General features: G+C 36.8%; 1 protein-coding gene across 2 annotated transcripts; it reads right to left on the bottom strand.

Moving 5' to 3' along the window:
• Positions 1 to 233: 233 nt before the first annotated feature.
• LOC135087168 (uncharacterized) lies at positions 234 to 17,405 on the bottom strand. Of its 2 annotated transcripts, none has more exons than XM_063982009.1 (3): positions 17,196 to 17,405; positions 1,866 to 2,050; positions 234 to 1,666 (listed from the first exon to the last, which is right to left on the bottom strand). In XM_063982009.1, the coding sequence occupies exons 2-3, from the start codon at positions 2,007 to 2,009 to the stop codon at positions 494 to 496; spliced, it is 1,317 nt and encodes a 438-aa protein (XP_063838079.1). In that variant the 5' UTR covers positions 2,010 to 2,050; positions 17,196 to 17,405; the 3' UTR covers positions 234 to 493. The 2 variants fall into 2 exon arrangements, with proteins under 2 accessions (XP_063838079.1, XP_063838078.1); XM_063982008.1 differs by lacking the exon at positions 17,196 to 17,405 and adding an exon at positions 2,136 to 2,279.
• Between the last annotated feature and the right edge of the window lie 3,100 nt (positions 17,406 to 20,505).

Raw genomic sequence — 20,505 nt, 5'->3', positions numbered from 1 at the left:
GTTACAAATGCAGCGATGAGCAGGTATCTGATAAACATATTGAAAATAATACAGCACTAAAAGAGATTCGCAGCAATCGCAGCCAGCAAAATATAAAGTAAAAAATTCGGTTTGCGTGTATTTATCATTCTGAGGTGAACTTAGGTTATCATTTTAGCATAATATTGATAGTATATAAAATAAACACAAGATGAGGGTCATATAAACTTTAAAAATCAATTAAAAGCAAACAGTATTACATAAAACAATTTATTCAAAAAATAATTTATAAATCAAGAAAGATTTTAACGCATAGGCATCCATTGGTTTACCATACCACGTAACATAATACTGATCCACATATGACTAAAATAAATCTAAGCTTGGCACTTTTTAGACTGCGTGTAACTCTGAGGTAGGAGAGCTAACCTAAATTATGTATTTAGTTGCGGAATGTCCGTACTTTGTAGTGGAAGTGCATTGTTCACCGGAGACCAGGCTCGCACAAGCCCCGTCACAGGTCGGTGGTCAGTAGCTCGGCTCTTTCTACTACAATATGAAACTCAGTTTCCCTGTACGTCTTTCCGTCCGGCAACACTATCTGTACTTTCTTCTTTTTCTCGTTCTCACGTCTCACTATGAAAAACGTCACTGCCGCCGCTATTATCAACACTACGAGCACCCCTATCACAACGAATATCCAAAATGTCTGTTTGAACCTCCCGCAACGACTGTCCACGAATGTCGGCACAGAAATAAAATGTCCTTCTAAGTCGTACCAGCAGTTTATGACACCCTGTTCCTTGACTAATTCGCGCCAATCTTCAGCTAATTCACAAGTACATGATGCGTTCAAATTAAATCCGTCGATTCGTAGATTGAGTGTTGTAGTATTGACCGTCAGTGACTGCGGTGTTAGGTTTGTTATGGTATTGTTGTCAATCAAAATCTCGAGCCGACCTTTGATTGACGATATTTCGGGCGCCACGGTGAACCCTAGAAATGCGTTTTTCCTCAGCGTTGTCACAGAATTATTTCTAAAAGTAATAGGCCCATGCGTTACCATGTGAAAGCCGTCGGCTTCTAATGTTTCTATTGTATTACTCTCTATGAGAACTCTCTTTGGTGAATTGACAAAAAATGCTAAACTAGAAATGTGACGGGCAGTCACGCCGTCCATGTGGAACAAGTCGGTCACTTCCACCTGGGATAGGAATCTGCTAGGCAGTGTTTCTATTGTACCTCCTCGTAAAATGAAGTTTACTGCTGTAAACTGCTTGAACGCCTGAATAGCGATGTTGCGAAATACGTTGTTTGTAAGTTCAACATTTCTAACACCTCTTAGACTAGAAAACGCGAACGGTCTCATGTTATCAATCACGCTGTCGCTGATGACGATGTCGTTAACGCGGCCCTGTATCGCGTATGACGATATTTCGTTGACTGTGCTGTTTCGTATGACTATTCTGATTCCGGGTTGCATCTCGTTCTCCCTCGGGAACGGTGACCACGCCAGGGCGTGCTCGTTGATGACGACATGCCCCACGTTGGTTAGCTCCACGGCTCGCAGTTGGATGAGGTTCCTCGCAGTGTCAGCGAGAAAATGGACTCGAGCGCAACCGTCGATGATAATGCCTGTCGTTGTTGAGGGCACGCTGTAGGCGCCATTGGGTCTCAGGGTCACCTCCTGTTTAGACAACAATCAACTGCTTTATCGTTCGGCTCAACTAAACAAGAGCCTTTTGTTTGGCGTATTGGGGTCGGTGAAAACTGGTAAGATTTGTAAAGCGACAATAATATGATTTTTTAACATTACTTCGTGTTATTAATTCATTTGAAGTGTTCAAGAGGAGAGCTTAGGGTAGTTAGTTAAATATAATACTTACGCTGCCAGCAGTGCAGTTGCAAATGACCCTGGTGAATGAGTCGCACCGGCAGAACTCCTCTTCGCAAATGGTGGGTACGGGCGCCTGCGCGCGGCTCGGCGCCAGCAGCGCCAGCAGGACCGGCCACCACGACCACCAACGCATGCTAGGGCCTCACGTCACCATCGCACTCGGTCGCTCACACCCTGTAATACAATCACATTGTTTATCGCTCGTAACAATGCATCGCAATAGATCGCGATTTTAAACAACACAAAAAAGTTAACATACTTATTGCTCCACGCTGAAAATTTTTGATTAGTTGCTTCCACAAATAGTAATCAGGTTTAATTAGGCTAGTGCACTATTTTTGCAATTATACGCCGAAGAACGTGCTCGATGGTGAACTCATATAGTCGATATGAGTCAACGAGTGATCGGCTTATCAGTCCCACGTTATCAGATAGCCGCGCGATTGCGCGTGTGTGCGAGTTCAGCAAGGCTATCTACAGATGGCGACCAGGTACGGCGTGTTGACGACCCTTTACGTTTTGAGTAAATATAGGAAATTGCATTTTTCCCTATATCAGTTTAGTTTGATAATTTGTTGTTTGTTATTTTAGTCTTCATTCAATATTTAAGTAGTACAAACAATTTAGCTTTGTCGAACTCGTGCTTGACTCAGAATATTGTACCAATAATTCAGAAGAATAATTTATCACTAAAATTCGGGTAACGAGTCAAAAAACACGAAATTTTTAGGAAAATTTAGTTAGCCTTTGCAAATCAACAGAAGAATGAACCATTGCCGTGTTTTATTGCGTTTGATACGATCAAAACTAAAACTGATTTGCAAGCATACATTCCAGCTGTCTGTCGCAGTGCGATGTATATTTAAGGAATTCTCTCATACCACGGCGGTATTCGATGCGGTCGTCATCCGGAATGCCTTCAGCGAGACGGTTTGTGCCGCGCGGCGTTGTCGCTTACCGCAATTGGCATTTGTGGGCTGTTAACGTGATTGACACACAATTATTAACTATGTATTATTTGCATATTATTATAGCGATATGTGAGCCATGATATTTAGATTATTTACCAGAAGTGCCATAAGAAAAAGAGAAAGAGCAAAAACACATGTTAAATATCAGACATTGAAATAAAGTCAGAGCAATATTAAATATTACTCATAATATAGTTTAAACAGTTCAAGTATCAAAAACAGTCATCCTTGAGGCGTCTGGCCGCAGCTATGCTAATTGCGTTCGCCAAAGTAATTTTAGCATTAAAAACCATCGGTGAATTATGAACGCGCATTGCTTACGCGCGCTGGGCGCGACTGTTCTTGGTTGCTCTTATTGTCGGCGGTCGCGGTACCTCCGCTTTGCCGACTCAATTTAATTGATCTAACACCGGGGCTCAGATTCCAAAGCTATTTTATGATTTTGTAATAAGACTTCGAATTTAAAACCATTTGTAACTGGCTTAAACGGCACTAACAAGATTTTGTACTATCGTGTGAAATTAAACAAAGATTTTTAAATGTCACGATAGAACTAACATCCATCTATTCTTTCTGAAAAACTTTTATTCTCTTACTAGGATCATGAAGGACCTGCAAATGCTCCATTTATTTGTAGTATTTTTACTCTAACATTTTTATTACTGAAACGATATTAATAGCAATGCTATGAATAAATTATGAACACGTACGGACATAAGGAATTAATAAAATGCTTTGATAACATCTTGTGTATTTAGTTAGGACGTAAATTCTCCTTCAACCTTCGCGTGGTCAAAGCTTTGAGAGCCGATCAGCCGAGATACAAATCCAATTTCAATTCAATTGCAGGCTTATAATTGCACTTAATAATAATAATAATAATAATAATAAGCCCCCCATAGTCCAACCTTTCGTCCGAGCTCGACCAACTGTAGCCACGTGGGGGGCGGACATTCGCAATGAAATTACCATGCGAGTGACCAACAAGGCAAGGGCAAACCCATTAATATGGAGCTACGTTCACGTAAATTACTGAGAATGCCGCTTCCCGGGGGCGAGCGCCGGGGCGCACCTGGAGCCGACGCTGGGTGCTACAGCATGCGATCCGTCGGTGGCGAGGAGTTGAGCAGGCGGGCTCTCGCTGGGAATCAACCCGAAGTTACTACAGCCGATACAATAGACCAGGAATCTGAATGTTCATCATCTTTATCCAATACCCCATTTCAATCAGTTGCAACAAGTCCGTCAGATAGATTTGCGTCATATAGAAGTTCCCCAACAGATTCATCAATTAGTAGTATGCTACTGGAGGATGTTGTGCAGAAGACATCTTCAGTCGCCAATTCTGCACCCACTTCCAGAAGCTTAACAGTGCGCAGGAGATGGAATAATGATATGAACGAGTACATCCTACGCACCTATTTGCAGATCACACGATTAGAAACGGACACAAAAGGATATTTACCGACATTACATACACTATTTGTTACAAAATTTCCGGAAATGCTTGACGTCAGTAGACAGAGAATAGGAGATCAACGGAGGGCTATTGTGCTTAAAAAACTATTATCACAAACAAGTATCAACAAAATTTATGAAGAAGTTAGGAAAGAACTTGAAGAGACTACACAAGATAATAATGTTCAAGCAGAAAATAATAAAGCAATAAGAAGCGAAACATACGCATCAATTACCAGAAAAAATAATGAAGCTACTGATAACACATCACGGACTCGTATGAGATGGACAACGGAGTACAACGAGGCAATTATACGGGCATATTTTAAAATCACAAAACTGGAGACAAACCAAACAGCGTATAGACAATTGCTTCACCAAAGTTTTATCGAGAAATTCCCACATCTTGCACATCTGTCAGAGCAGAGAATTTCTGATCAAAAGCGACTTATACTAGCTAATAACTACATACAAAAACATAGACTACACATCATAAAACAAGAAGTTGCGAAAGAACTAGAAGACTCTGAAAATCAAACAAATGAATTTGAAGCTCCATCAATAGATTACAGACAAGAAAATACAAATCTACACACGCAAAGTACAGTAACAACATCACACACTATTGATAATTCATTAAATCTCTATCTTTCTTCACCAAACACACAGCAAGAAGCATACACACCACAGTCAAACCTCAATGATAGCAATACACAATTACAAACAGAAGATCAGCCTATTAATCAAGATGAAAATTCCTTAGAATTTAAATTAGTAAATCAATTACAAGAAACATGGACAGAATATGCGCAAATAGACCCTGAAACACGACCAAAAATACCAAAACTCAAAGAAAGTAAAGAGCTATACCGACTAGTTAATTTTTTTAATACAAACATTCTGAAAAAGTTTTTCGACGCTGATTCTGATATTACACACATACATACACTTATATACTGTAGTGCAGTTGTTATCAGCCGGCAACTAGGTTATAAAATAGACGTTAATCCAATGATTCACAAGAAAAAGTTTGATAAGCCGACGTGGCAAATTAGACTAGAAAAAGACATTGCAGTTTTGAGACAAGATATAGGTAGATTATCGCAGTATATTAATGGCAATCGATCTCGAAAATTAGTAAGAAAGGTAGATAAAATATTAAAGAATAATTCAAAGCACTCAACACACGAAAACAATAATCGCACACCACAAGACACCTTAGATACCTTAAAACAAAAACTGGCACTAAAATCACAGAGACTGGCACGATATTTAAAAGCATTGAAGAGGAAAAATGACAATAGATTATTTATAAACAACGAAAAAGGCTTTTACAGATCACTCAATCATAACAGCTACAATATAACGGAAGATAATGCTTTACCATCTGAAGAAGAACTTACACATTATTGGAAGGATTTATGGGAGAAGTGTCAAGATCATAATGAAGATGCACAATGGGTGAAGGAAGAAGAGAAAAGGTGGGATAGTGTGAATGAAATGGAATTTTTAGAAATAACTAAAGAAGACATAGAAGTAATAACAGGAAAAACAAAAAATTGGAAAGCGGCTGGACTGGATGGAATCCAGAACTTTTGGTACAAAAAAATGTTTGCTCTTCACGAAGTTTTAGCAAAGCGAGTCACAAATTTGATTAAAGGCGAAGAAGAACTACCGCCGTTTGTAACTAAAGGAATCACACACCTCCTGCCAAAAGGTTCGGATACGTCTAACCCTTCACAATACAGACCCATAACGTGCCTTACTACGTTGTACAAGTTAATCACGTCATGCATAACATCTAAAATCAATAGACATGTCGAGGAACACAACATTCTAGCTGAAGAACAGAAAGGCTGCCGTCAAAACCACAAAGGTTGTAAAGAACAATTAACAATAGACCAAGCAATACTTAAACATGCACATAAATACAATAAAGATTTACACGTAACATATATAGATTATAAAAAAGCTTTTGACAGTGTCCCTCATTCTTGGCTGATTCGAGTGCTCCAAATTTACAAAATTAATCCCACAATAATAACGTTCCTGGAAGATGCCATGACTAAATGGAAAACCGTTTTATCTTTATCTACTAAAAATACTAAAATCAGTACTGGCGAAATACAAATTAGTAATGGCATTTTCCAGGGAGATTCATTGAGTCCTTTGTGGTTTTGTTTGGCGCTAAACCCACTATCTACATTATTAAATAACTCTAAGTGCGGCTATAACCTAACTAAAGAAACAAAAATAACACACTTAATGTACGTCGATGATATCAAGCTATTTTCAAATTCAAATGAAGACATGAGACACTTAGTAGATTTGACAGCTAATTTTAGTGATGATATACATATGACTTTTGGAGTAGAAAAATGCAAAACGTTACACATTCAAAAAGGTAAAATAATAGCGGGAGACTACAATATACAAGAAGACTTAAATATAACAGCAATGACTACAGAGGATACATATAAATACTTAGGGATTCAACAAAATAAATATATCAACCATACACAAATAAAAAAAGATCTTACTGGTGAATACATACGTCGAGTTGAGCTAATATGTAGGAAGCAACTTAATTCCAAAAATCTGTTCAAAGCACTAAACACATACGCGATACCGATCTTAACTTACTCATTCGGAGTTATCAAATGGACAGCTACAGATATAACAAACCTACAAATCAAAACCAGAACAACATTAACTAAAAATAAGTATTTGCACCCAAAATCAGCAATAGAACGAATGTCAATTAAAAGATACAAAGGTGGAAGAGGGTTAGTAGACCTAAAAATACTATGGCAAAGCCAAATAAATAGTCTTAGGGATTTCTTTTATACAAAATCGAATAGTATCATTCACAAGGCAGTTATAGAATCAGATGAAAACTTTACCCCACTTAACCTTTTGAATACAGATAAGATCTATCAGACAGCACAGCAGGCAGAGCAGGAAAAAATTGAGACATGGCGAAGGAAACAATTACATGGCAGACACATACACGACCTAGAGCAACCCCATGTAGACATTGAGGCTAGCAACAAATGGCTTAAAATTGGTTATTTGTTCCCTGAGACTGAAGGCTTTTTGATAAGCATTCAAGATCAGGTTATAAATACCAAAAATTACAGGAAGCACATAATAAAAGACCCCAATGCACAGGATGATCGCTGCCGAAAATGCCATAGATACCCGGAAACCATCCAACACATCATAAATGCATGCCCATTATTAACCCAAAATGATTACACGCACCGGCATAATCAAATCGCTCACTATGTTCACCAGAAATTAGCTATTAAACATAAACTAATTTCCGAAAAATCTAAACCATATTACCAATATGAACCGAAGACTGTGCTGGAGAGTCCCAGTTTCAGAATGTACTTTGACCGAGCCATCTTGACAGACCGCACCATTCATTGCAATAGACCCGACATCACCTTGGTAGACAAAGTTAACAAGATTGCATTTCTAATAGATGTAGCTGTACCTAACACCCACAACATCAAAAATACTATTTCAGAAAAAATACATAAATATTCAGAATTAAAAGAAGAGATACTCAGAATTTGGAAGCTAAACAAAGTATACATTGTGCCACTGGTGCTCTCCAGCACTGGAGTCATACCCAATCATCTGCTCAATAGCCTTAAAGTTATAGATCTCCACGAAAATTGTTATATCACGATGCAGAAAGCGGCAATACTGAACACCTGCCGTATTGTTAGGCGGTTCCTACAGGATGAACCAACTATTAATGTAACAGGTATTTCATAAATCTATGAATCAGATACTTGGCTTGGCCCGTATCTGGTCTAACTTTTACCAGCATTAATGCTGAGATAAAATATATTTACATATAATAATAATAATAATAATTACTGCCGCCGTTTACTTTGTGGTGCTCTGTTCAACTGATTGATTTCTTGCGGTCGTTCTAGTCAAATGAAATGTTCTCGTTTGTCGGGGATGATTTACATGGTAAACTTAAATTCTGTACTTTTCTTACCAATAAAATTTGTTTTTGAAAATGTTAACAAGAAACTTTAAATGCCAACGGAGGTAAAATAGCACAAACCATACTGACGGCTTCTGATGTGCGTGTTTACATTATTGTCGGTGCACAGTGTACAATAAAATTGGAAATAACTTGAGTTACGGGTGCACGAGATGATTAAGGCTTGGTATTTCTGCTAAAGTAGGTATTTTGCGCTGTCAAAATCTGCGCGCGCAATACTTCGCCGAAGACAGCGCGCCAAAGAGCTCTCGCGGCTACACAGTATAGAAATACGCAGTTGGTTAGGTTAGGTTGACTTCCTTCCGTTCAAGCGTCACACTCACAGCACTTTCTAATACAAATCATATCCAAGTGATACAAATTAAAATAACTTTCAAAATTTTTGGGAATATACTTTAGAATCGAATAAATCTAGAATATAACTGCCAAAGTAAACACGGTTCAAAGAGCCCGACCCGTCACCCGACCTTCCGGAAGTTCCGCGCCGGCTAAAAGAATTTCAAGATTACGTCACCCGACCTATCGGTAGATCCTCGGGAGCTTGAGCGATTGGAAAAACATTTTATGATCAGTTACTCGTAGTAGCGATTATTTAGAGCTTGGATAATAAATTATAGTTGTTGCAATTCACGAAGCTTTGCATGTGGTTAATTACATTAATCAGTACACGCATCAATTTTGTTCAGTCTTTTTGTTTATTAATAAATAAAAATATCATACTAAAATTGCATACATATTTGTTTGTATTGGTCTGGGTGTTTTCTTTCCATAATTTATGTATATCGTATGTACGGGGCTCTGTATCGAAAATCACTATGAGCAATGAGCATCACACACTGTTACCTGGAGTGCATTACCGCAGCAAAATTTTTATAAATGTTGTGCTTTAGAGAGTCGAGAGTATAGCAGATAATTAGTCCATCGTGAGCAGAAAGAAGAACGGTCATCTGTGACCCAGGCCCGACAGAAACGAGACATACCTCAGTTTTTTTGTCATGTCTTAATTAGTTAAATTATATATTTTTTATATTCAAAATCTATGTATAACACCAAAATATTACCCTTTGTTTTTGTTCAGGCGTTATACAAAAACTAATACAAAATACCTATTTATCACCAAAATTGGTACCTAAATGTCTATTACAGCTGCTATGGAATGTATCTAGATGACCTGGAGATACAGCCGGATTATACAGGGTGGAAACGAGAAGTTACAAAATCCAAAAATTCAATGTTACCAGATTCCATAATCTGTAACCTATTATTGGTGCCATTTGAAAGAGCTCGTGAAGCACTTTCAGAATCAGTAACTAGTTTTTCGATATCTTGTATAGTTTAGAAATAATCGAGTGAGATCACTTATCGTTCCATATTATTATGTATAACCACCCTGTATAATCCGGCTGTATCTCCAGGTCACCTAGATACATTCCATAGCAGCTGTAATAGACATTTAGGTACATACATTTACCAATTTTGGTGATAAATAGACATTTTGTATTAGTTTTTGTATAACGCCTGAACAAAAACAAATATTTTGGTGTTATACATAGATTTCGAATATAAAAAATATATAATTTAACTAATAAAGACATGACAAAAAAACTGAGGTATGTCTCGTTTCTGTCGGGTCTGGGTTTTTTTTGTATGGGGCGTGACCGTTCTTCTTTGTCCACTAATAGCAAAATTCGTTCAAATTATAGTGTTAAAGTTATTGGCTAGAAGATTCTTTTATCTTACAGCTTAGACCTTTAGCTACAGACCTTAGACAGTATTTTTGAAACATTCTTACGCATGGTGGAGGAAGGGACGCTCTAGAGCAGTGGTTCTTAACCGGTGGTCCGCGGACCACTGGTGGTCCCTGGAGGCATTCCAAGTGGTCCACGATGCAATGTGCACTTGCACACCTTGGTCAAAACCACTTTTAACTGATTTTTGCAGTCAAACTGGTTTTGACCGATTATGAGGTGGTCCCTGACAAGACAGAAATTTGGTAAAATGGTCCCTCATGACTTAAAGGTTAAGAACCACTGCTCTAGAGACTCAAAACTACAAGGATACACATGAACTCCAGTTTTAAATCCGTTGACATCTGCTGCATCTGCCATCTTTTTGGCTAGAAGATTCTTCTATCTTACAGCTTAGACCTTTAGCTACAGACCTTAGACAGTATTTTTTATTATTTATTTGTGTCAGTGTGCTCTTCTAAAGAGTGTAAGACGATTGTATGTAGGTACTATTAAAATGTAATTTTAACTCATTGGTTTTGTCTCATATTTGAGGAATGTACTATGTATCATGAGTAGAGTCTTCGTTTAAAAGGATGCGAACGATTTAAATTTCAATAGGTAGGTAGACAAAATAGATAATTTTTAATTATCAAAAATTTAAGCTTTCTCCAGTAACACTGATATTATTATACTGTGACTCATCAAAGTCATCATTGTCAAAAATATTGACAAATCGCGAACTGTCACGGCCAAAAAACTGACACGCGTCCGTCCTCCGTAAGCGCCACCGCGCGACTGATTGAGATTGTCCAAGCCGTCATGGACGATTTTTTCCACATTTTTTAACATAGTAACTAAATAAGACGCAATATAAAAATTTCATCCGTTAAAAGCCCTCAAGTTATTTCTGAACTTTAGTTTAGTAAAAGATTTAGAATCTCAAATCGCTTATTTTAAAAATAAAACCATAAATAGAAAACGAATAGAGGTAACTTTGGGAATATATTCTATCGAGTCAACTTCATCAAATCGTGTTTCCATCCGTTAATAGCCCTAAAAAATATCCTCAACTATGCCCAATAAAAATCTTAGCCTTTAATTTTACTGTTTAGTACCTCAAAAATGAAAAATGAAAACCTCATTTTCGCCATTTTCTCTGCTACCCGGCCTTAAGTGCGTTTCAGTTGCCAATAGCCACGCGCACTGCACTACTCGTAGGTGCCCGGAACCAATTTAGCTCCGACGTAGTTCCTAGCTTTTATTACTTTGACTTGGCCTCAAGCAAACTGATTAGTTGGGCAACTCGGTCTATTCAATCTGGAACTTGATAAAAGAATGAAAACCTGTCGATGCAGTGCCACTGCAGTCCACAAATAAATACCTATTTGCTTTTATTGATTAGAAATTTTGCTATAACGTCATTTGATTTAACTTTATCATATTGCGCAAACTGGGCGGGGCTTATAAAAATTCCATCATGCTACATCCAAATTGCTAAGTTTTCATATATTGCAATAGAGCGCTTGCGACTCGTTTATTTACTCGTATCAACGTAACTTTGAAGGCTTCTTGGGTATTACGTCATGTCTGACTTAACGTTTATTGTAGTCGGACCAAGTCACGTTTTATTAACACTTAAATTGTATATTTATTTACTCAGGTAGATTCTATGACTTAGGTAAATGACATTAAACTTGAGCGGATATTATTTGTGTTTTAGACTTTAGTGAATAGGGCTTGTTATTTGGTTTTGTTGTACGATTGAAGTTCCAGTGTTTGATTAGAAAACCAACACAAAGTTGTTTTATAATAAGAAGGAGATCCAAATCTTGCAAAATGTGTTGTTTTAATAGTTTCTGTCCGTGCCTTTGATACGGCAGGGATGCGTGGAATGCACGATTATGCATCATGGCTTGCGGCTGTTTTGAGTGCAAAATGCAGACAAAATTAACTGCAGTAAAGTGCTTTGCCGATGCATTTAATATCATTTAAATTTTATTTTTAAATGTTTATTATTTAGACTATACAATCTTGGATGAAAGCATCTTAACAAGTAAAAAAAAGCCAACTGACATTTTGGATTAATAACCCGAAACTTTTGTTGTAAACTCGGCTTTGGCAAAATAACCATGCCGGCGTAGTGGTTTGCGATCCGGTCTCCGAAGTGGTTGGTCGATCCCGATCACGAGCACGCGAATTTTGTACCTGTGTCATGGATGTTAAAGGCATACAAGAGTGTTTAGTCACCATATTAATATTCAGAGTGACGTGAACCACGGATTGAACGGTTAATATGCTTCAATGTGCCTTTTAAAACCAGGTACTTGTGGAAGTCATTCATACCTTAATATTGAGTTAAATTAAGTATGTAGTTTTAAGAGCACATATCTTAATATATGTAAAGGAATTGAATTTTAAATTAAGCCCCTATTCAGTGCGCTATTTTCGCTCAACATCTACATTACAGAATTAGTTTAAACAACCTTGATTTCAGTTATTTCTGTATGACATGTATTTAAGTCTCGAAAGAAAAGCTATTAATAATATTATTTGTTATTAATATTGCGTATTCACCGCACAAAGAGTCTCATTTGTTTTTATTTACTGCGGTTCAATAGCAGATACGCCTTCGCGTTCTCGTAACCGCCCCACAGCTATTGCTGCTTCAGCCGCAGATATATCACGGACGTTTTTCTATTTTTAACCACGTACATATAAAATGTTACGTTTATTATACAGGGTGGCCAAAACAGTGAGGTCTAAAAGAAAAATTTAGATTCCTTACATCAAGGTGTACCTAAATCACCCCCATGTATATAAGACGATTGTGCTTAGTTTAGGAGATAGAGTTAATTTTGTGATATTTTAAAGTTTTATGACCTAGTAGGCTTTCAACATTTTTATCTTTTTTTTGGGTTGACTTTTTTCGGATTTCTTTTTTTCGACTGATTTGTTATTAATTGCAGATGTTTGACAAAAATAATCACCTTCCTATCTTTGATTCAAGATACAAAAGTTTTGCTAGAAACATTAAAATTATGCTTTTATCAGAATACTATAAAATTTTCAACTTAAAAGTTTAAGTAAAAAAAAGAACTTCCATATGTCCAAAACCATTTTAAAAACTGCGCCGTTTCCTGAACATTCATAATAATACAAAAAAATATGTACTTAATGGGCCACTATTTCCTGTAATCGGTCCACTAAAGTGGTAAGTCGGAGATTCCGTTACATGTTTTTGACTTTCTTAGAGTGAATTAATATTGGGAATCCTCTAAGTTTACATTACGTAGAAGAGATTTATAGCAGTAACTGGACAGAACATGTTTTTATTCTCAACGAGGAAGCTCTTGCCCTTCATCACACCTGGCGAAAACTGATGATTGGGCTGAAGGTGGAAGGGAACTTCAACTACAGAGGAACTATAGCTTCCCACAATCGTATTACATACATGGGGGTTATTTAGGTAGGGGAGAGGGGGGCAGCTTTGGACAGGGGCAGCTTAGAACAAATGAATTTAAAAATCACTGGTTTAGGCTACAATGGTATAAATCATAATTTATATTGCCAGCACTGATGCGCATAGCCGTCACATCTCATTTTTAATATCTAACTGTAGGTTAACCGGCAAAAGTGGTTTTTTGTTTTTGATTGCCAATTTCGCACTTTTTTATTTTGGTTCTAAGGATTTTGTGGACGTAGTTTTATAAAATAGTGAGTGGTTTGTTTACTATATGGAAGTTTAAATAGTTTCAATGAAGATTTGATAAGAAATTGCGATATAAAAGTATGTTCCGTTATTACATTTATGTTTTTTTCTGGAAATATACCCATGGGGCAGCTTTGAACGAAATGGTTGGGGCACCTTTGAACTTTATAAATTTTCTTTTTTAAGTGGTATTATGAAACCTTAAGTTTTCTAATACTTCGTAGAAGGTTTTTACATATAAAATAAGCAGATTGCTTTACTGTGACAGATACAATTTCAAGCTGGGTGAAGTCCGGGCAAAAGCTAGTTTTAGTAGTTAATTGATATTTTTTAAATTATGCAGTTTTGTCTTTGATGTGTCATTAAACAGAAAGTTTATTAGTATTTAGTTAATTGATATATCTTATATTTACTTTTTTTTAATAATATCCCTAAGTTTTGTGTTACTTTGTACAGAGTGATGTAAAATAAAATAAACATGTTAAATTGATCCCAAATGACACTGATCATTTAAAATTTTGTTTATTAATTATTTTAAAAATACACATTCATAAATATTCAGTTTTATTTCATTGAAAAAAATACTAATTCAAAACTGCCCCAGGCGTGTTCAAGGCTGCCCCGACTACGGGGCAGTTTTGAACGTTTACAGGTCTGTGCAAAAATCTAAATATCTTAATAAGCGTTCATGAATAATTAAGAAGAACATCATTATTTTGTTGTGTGATAACCATGACCTCTATCTAGGAAGAAAAAATTAATGAAATCGTTCAAATTTGGAAGATATTTAATAAAGTATGAAAATTGTTCAAAGCTGCCCCCCTCTCCCCTACACCTTGATGTAAGGAATCTAAATTTTTCTTTTAGACCTCACTGTTTTGGCCACCCTGTATTTTATTACCATTTAGTCGTGATATTCCTAGAAATTAATTATCCACCAAGACCCACTTGAGGTGTAATAATGGAATTAGGCGAGATTGCATCGCGACCTCTCATGCGATCAGGTCAATTGGACAGATATGTTCTAATTGGCTCGGTCGTATCAGTATTTGAGTTAGGATTTATAGGATTAGTATTGGAGCGGTCTGTGTGTCTAAAGCCATTTCATCATATTAATTTATAGATTAAATTAAAAATGGATGTTTTGCGTTAATTAAATTTCAGGATGCGGCTTACAACTTACAAGCCGAATATATTCGTAACGCTCCTACGTTTCGGCTAGATAAACCTAGAAGGTGAAGGTATGTATAGCGCATGAGTCCTGAAAATAAGTAAAATCTCTATTATTACTTTTAAAACTCATTCACTTATTGAGCTTGGAGCTGAAATTAACTTGAAAATCTAAACGATATTTAGCAATTTTTTACTATAGTAAACTTTACAACATCATTGATGTAAAATGTCATATAAATAAAACGTTACATTGCGTATTTACATTGAGTACCATGGTGTTTAACATTTTTTGTAACCCATTTAAATATTATTTTAAAGATGAATCAGTTACTTATTCGATTTTAACTCCCACAAACATATAAAACATATTTTAGTACGATGCGATTTTAAATAGTCATAAATGGGTTGAAAAAAAAAACAACTCTCTGTGAAGAGGTTAATCGCGCATAAATATTTGGCTAACTGTTAACTTTATAGCCGGTTTGGCCGCGTTGAGACTTTTTCGTAATTGTATGCGAATATGTGATACATTTTGTGACTCTATCTCTGTCGTAAAATCATCTCGAATTTTGTAGGTCGCAGGTTTACATTTAATTTTGCTTTGTGAAAATCCAGATTTAACACTCGTATTGTATTTGCAACCTATACAACTGATAAGGACTTTAATGATTTCTAAGAACTAAACCTACACCCAGCGATAAGTATTTTTCAGAGTGGGCATTACCGAGTCGCACGAGTCTAAACAATTGACGGATTATATGCAAGTTGCTTTGTCCGGACTTTATGACCTTTTGCATCCATTGAAAAGAAATAGTGCTGTGCTGAGAACTGATTTATCAACAAGACCACCAAAGAAACAAAGACGCAATCGTTGGCTTATTGTGAGTTACTTATAGTTATTGCAGTAAGTATAGGGTTTTCGATCATATAATGGTTTGTTAAAAGTTATAAAGTCAAATTCTATATAGAGAAAAAATGTGTATAATGTTAAGAAAACGTTAGTGATTATGGTGTAAAAGTGTTTGTTTACATTATATGGTAAAATCTAGAATCAAGGTTTAGCTATAATATCTGTTGCGTTATAAGTTTGTTTGCCTGTTTGAAATAAAACTACAAATTAATTTTAAGGTCTTTATCTTTAAGGTTTAAGGTTTTTATCGAGCTTAGAGGTGAACTTCCACTTAATAATAACATGTTTGTTTATCTTTCTTATTGATTCGCGTCCCAGAATCTTACGTAGAGGACATTCGTCTTCAGAATTATCAAAGTCGTTTGGCAAAGTAGGTCCTCGGTGCGTGTCTGTACGTAGTATCCTACTAGGTAAGTAATATTATAAATACGAAAGTTTGGATGTCTGGATGTTTGTTACTCTTTCACACAAAAACTACTGAACGGATTTTGATGGAACTTACAGTATTATTGTTTATAACCTAGAATAACATATAAGCTATAATTTATGACGATCTGTGACAAACGAAATTTCACGCGGGGGAAGCCGCGGGCAAAAGCTAGTCTATAATAATTGCTACTATGACACAAGTTTTGAGGAGTGTCCCCAGATCGTATTGTGGCGAGAGCCGAGACGTTGGGCCGCCGGCGCACCAGAGGCGATTATTGAGTTAGGGCCTAACGAGCGGCTTCCCGGAGACAGAGTCAGGCCTTATTGAATTATGCAGTTTTCTACACCAGAACCTCTTGGTGATTCCATCTGTCATATAATTACAGTTTCCATTGGAATGCTTTGCAGTACGACGTAGTTCGTTAAATACGACTCGTGGATGTTATGATGGGTAAATAATAAATATGTTTCTGCATTAGGATTTAATCTTGGTGCACAAACATGCAACGATTGCATTTGTATATGTCTCGCATAAGCAAAACATATAATTTTACACTTAAAGTTTGTTCTCGTTAACACGTTTCATTTTGACATTGAGACAAGTGGGTGCCAAATGTTAGAGTCACGGAATTGTTTCCTACATTACGAATAAAGCATGATGTAATAGGTACGAAGAATGAAGATTTATGGATATTTGTTTTTTAAGTAAATTTTGGATTTCATGGTTTTATAATGAGAACTTTCCGGATTATCACGTGTGATTGAATTTTTTTTCAGTTGATAATAAAATACTTTATAAAATAAATAACATAAGTGCCTTATGTAAATATATTTTACCGATTCACTCGACTTGGTTCTGTTCCAATTGTTTGATATTGAAGTAACTAAAACAAATATTTGTATACCAACCTCATAAAGACCGGCTCCGGCATGTATTTCCCACTATGATGACGGCACACGAACTATAAGTCTACGTGTGTAAGCATAATGTTTTTTGACGTTCGTTATTATCACACTTCAGTCAGAATACACAATAAAACACGTAATTTGAAAGGGCAAAGCGAAATCACAGGAAAACAATGCGTGCTTCGTGTAGGACCGCGAGCGACTGATGCGTGCGCGCGCGCCGAGAGGTGCGCGCCCGTCTCGACCTTCGGCGCTAGGTATCGCGCACTGCTGAGACCAACTCTTCTAAGGTCGATAATACACCAATATAGCGCATTGAGTATTGACATCATATCGAAAATAATATGCATAAGCATATCACTACTCAGCGTCACTACTAGGTATATTATGTGCGCAGTAACTTGCATAATAACAGCTTTTTTGTACCTATACTCAATCAGAACGCAATATATCTCCATTATTTTTCTTAGAAATTATCCTAATTCCTAATTCATATTTGGAAAATAGTTGCTAATAGGTCGGTGTTTGCACCATATAAATAACCAATTTCCTTTCCTACTTATTAACTCCTTTAACTCATTATTGCAAAATTTGCATTGTGCAAAACTAAAGTTCAAATAGAAGTCTAAAGTAAATAGGTTTTTTCATTTTATTAAAAGTGTTAGGTTGCCGGAGGGCCCGCGGTGTGAAACAGGATAGTATGTTTAGGTTTGTCGCCGGGTGGCGCTGCTTTTTGCGGCTGCGGATTTTAGTTGGTCCAACGCGTAGCTTTTGTTTTCGAGGTATATTCGTCTCGCCTTGCCTAAGTGCCTAACTATGTGCGGAATAACGGACTACACGATCCGTAACGAACCACGGAACGTATTCAGTGTAGAATGCACTAATTATTTATAACGAGAACGGTCGAGTTGTATTCTATTTTGGACGGTTTCAACGTTTAATTCAACATAAGTATACATATTTAATTATTTTCTAAAAAATACAAACCTTAGCAGTATTCAGGTATGGAGATCGTGAGTTATGTTTATTTGTCATCTACATAGGTATCATTCGCTGAGTCACTTATTACGTGACCTAATTTAGACATTAATTTCGTAGATGGGACTCATCATTGTCACACATACCTTGTTACACATACACGGCTACTTGTGATTCAATAAATGCTTCAAAAATATGTTTTTGAAGCACCAGACTATTTTAGCAGGAATTAACATTGTTGCTGGCAGTTTGGCCAGCAATCCTTTTTGATAATTGTTTATGGTTTTTTACTTTTTTTTAATATTGTTTTTTGGATTTTTGAAGTTGCCTTTTGTACGCTCTGGTGTTCTAATGTATTGAGCAATATACCTACTGTTTTGGCCTCTTTTTTGGTGTTTCCTTGCTTCTAGCATACCTATAATCACCACCGGCAGGCCTATCCATCTAATACAGTCCACTCCACCGTTTTTAACATTCGTAAGAAAAATCCTATACTACTGCTATCACCTAGGTTTGTCATTAAATGTAAAGTATTTTTCTTAAAGTTTATGCCAAATAACTCTCTTTTGGAAAAAGCGTGAAATCTCATTTAAAAAAACCCTTTTTATAGTTTACAATTCGATAGTCTATCTCGTCATTCTCTTACACAATTTTTTCTTGTAAAATAAAATAATAAATAACATATCTTTATTTTTACTATAATAAAAAGGAAAGGTGTAACAACCCAACGTTAATAATAAAACAAAACTAAGTATTAGCGCCATTGTAATAATTTAATCATAGTTTACAAAGTAGTTATAACGCTCACCACTAGATAGCGGTAGGGTAGAAGCTGCATCGCGGTGTTAAAGTATTTTTTCGATTAATGACTCCCCTTCGATAAGTTGATTATTGTAGGTATTGAGCCAAGATTGTATCCGACTGCGACGTCCTTTCTGGTATTGTACGTTGGGACTTCCGAATGCGAAATACCAATTCTTGCCAGCTACTCTTTCGCGTCTGTCTCCAACGTCCTCATTGGATTTGGCTGTCGGACGTGGGGCGTCCTCCATGAGTACATAAGTACACATATTTTGTGTACCTCACGCTTGTACTGCGGATTAAAGTACACCCTTTTTGCTTTGTTAGAATAGAAACCTCGACCCTTCACTTCAGAGGTTTTTTTAGCTGAAAAAATGGCACTTACCAGAGAATGCCTCCACTGTTTTGATTTATAGCCAATTGGCTAGAAGTGCTCGCGTAAAAGTCCCCGCTGACCACAGACAAAATTATCGGCCAATAGTTTGGTCGGCTTCAGATTTGTATGAGGAATCGGCCTATATCAAATCAGTGTAATGTGCATACTTTCGTAGTTGTTCGTGCTGATTAAGAGCGTTTACGTCTAGCGTGGCATGTCAAGTTTAGGTAATTTCGATGCTATTTTTATTCACACTAAAATAATTGTGACTGTGTGCGTGTTCTCACGCTCTATAGTCAAACCAAAATACTTTGATCCACCATCGTAAAAGTGTGCCAGGCTGTCAAGTGACAGCTCAAAGAACTATAAAATCTTCAAATCTTCCAACACCGACTCCATAATTATAAATCATGGTATACATTAGTCCTAATAAATAATAAATACATAAATTCTTTATCAAATAGTAAATTATCAAAGGTTTTTTACTATTTTGAGAATATTTTGTACAGCCTATGTTCAGCAGAAAAAAAATTGAATTTTAATGGTGAGAGATTTTTTCAAATCGGTTCTATTCAATACAAACTTTTCCTGTTAACTATTCTTTTTTTATCCGGAAAATGCATAACATTTCATACCCACCAGCTGCGGGGGCAGCTAGTGGGTTATGTGGGGTTCTTCCTACCAGAAGGTGGGTAGCCCCTACACCCACTAAAAACCTGACTGTTTCTGCCATGATCCATATGAGTGATATGATGGAACGCGGGACATCGCCATTGGCTGTTGCCTGTAGCATTCGTCCTTAGCCGCCACTAGACACCTCCATGTCTAGCGACCGAGGCCTGTTAGGAAGGGACAGTTGGAGACCATAAGCTGTCCTCTTGTGCCCAGGGTGTCGGCGGCGGATAACCGGAGTGTCGGCTGAGGCCTCTCGCTCCCCCTTTCCACTGCTTCTTTCTGTGAAAGAACACTTTCACAGAAAGTAAGCACACTATACCATCAGATTATTTGTCTCATCCCAACTAATATTATAAATGCGAAAGTAACTCTGTCTGTCTGTCAGTCTGTTACGCTTTCCCGCTTAAACCTCGCAACCGATTTTGATGAAATTTGGCATAGAGATAGTTTGAGTCCCGGGAAAGAACATAGGATAGTTTTTAT

The sequence above is a fragment of the Ostrinia nubilalis genome, chromosome Z (assembly GCF_963855985.1).
Source record: "Ostrinia nubilalis chromosome Z, ilOstNubi1.1, whole genome shotgun sequence".
Taxonomy (NCBI): domain Eukaryota; kingdom Metazoa; phylum Arthropoda; class Insecta; order Lepidoptera; family Crambidae; genus Ostrinia; species Ostrinia nubilalis.
This window is presented reverse-complemented; position numbering and strand designations above follow the sequence as displayed.

Excerpts from the sequence above, each read along its gene's own strand:
- LOC135087168 (XM_063982009.1), bottom strand. The coding sequence starts at position 2,009 with ATGCGTTGGTGGTCGTGGTGGCCGGTCCTGCTGGCGCTGCTGGCGCCG. Across the intron at positions 1,667-1,865 it reads GCAACTGCACTGCTGGCAGC|GAGGTGACCCTGAGACCCAA; the intron begins GTAAGTATTATA and ends TTGTCTAAACAG.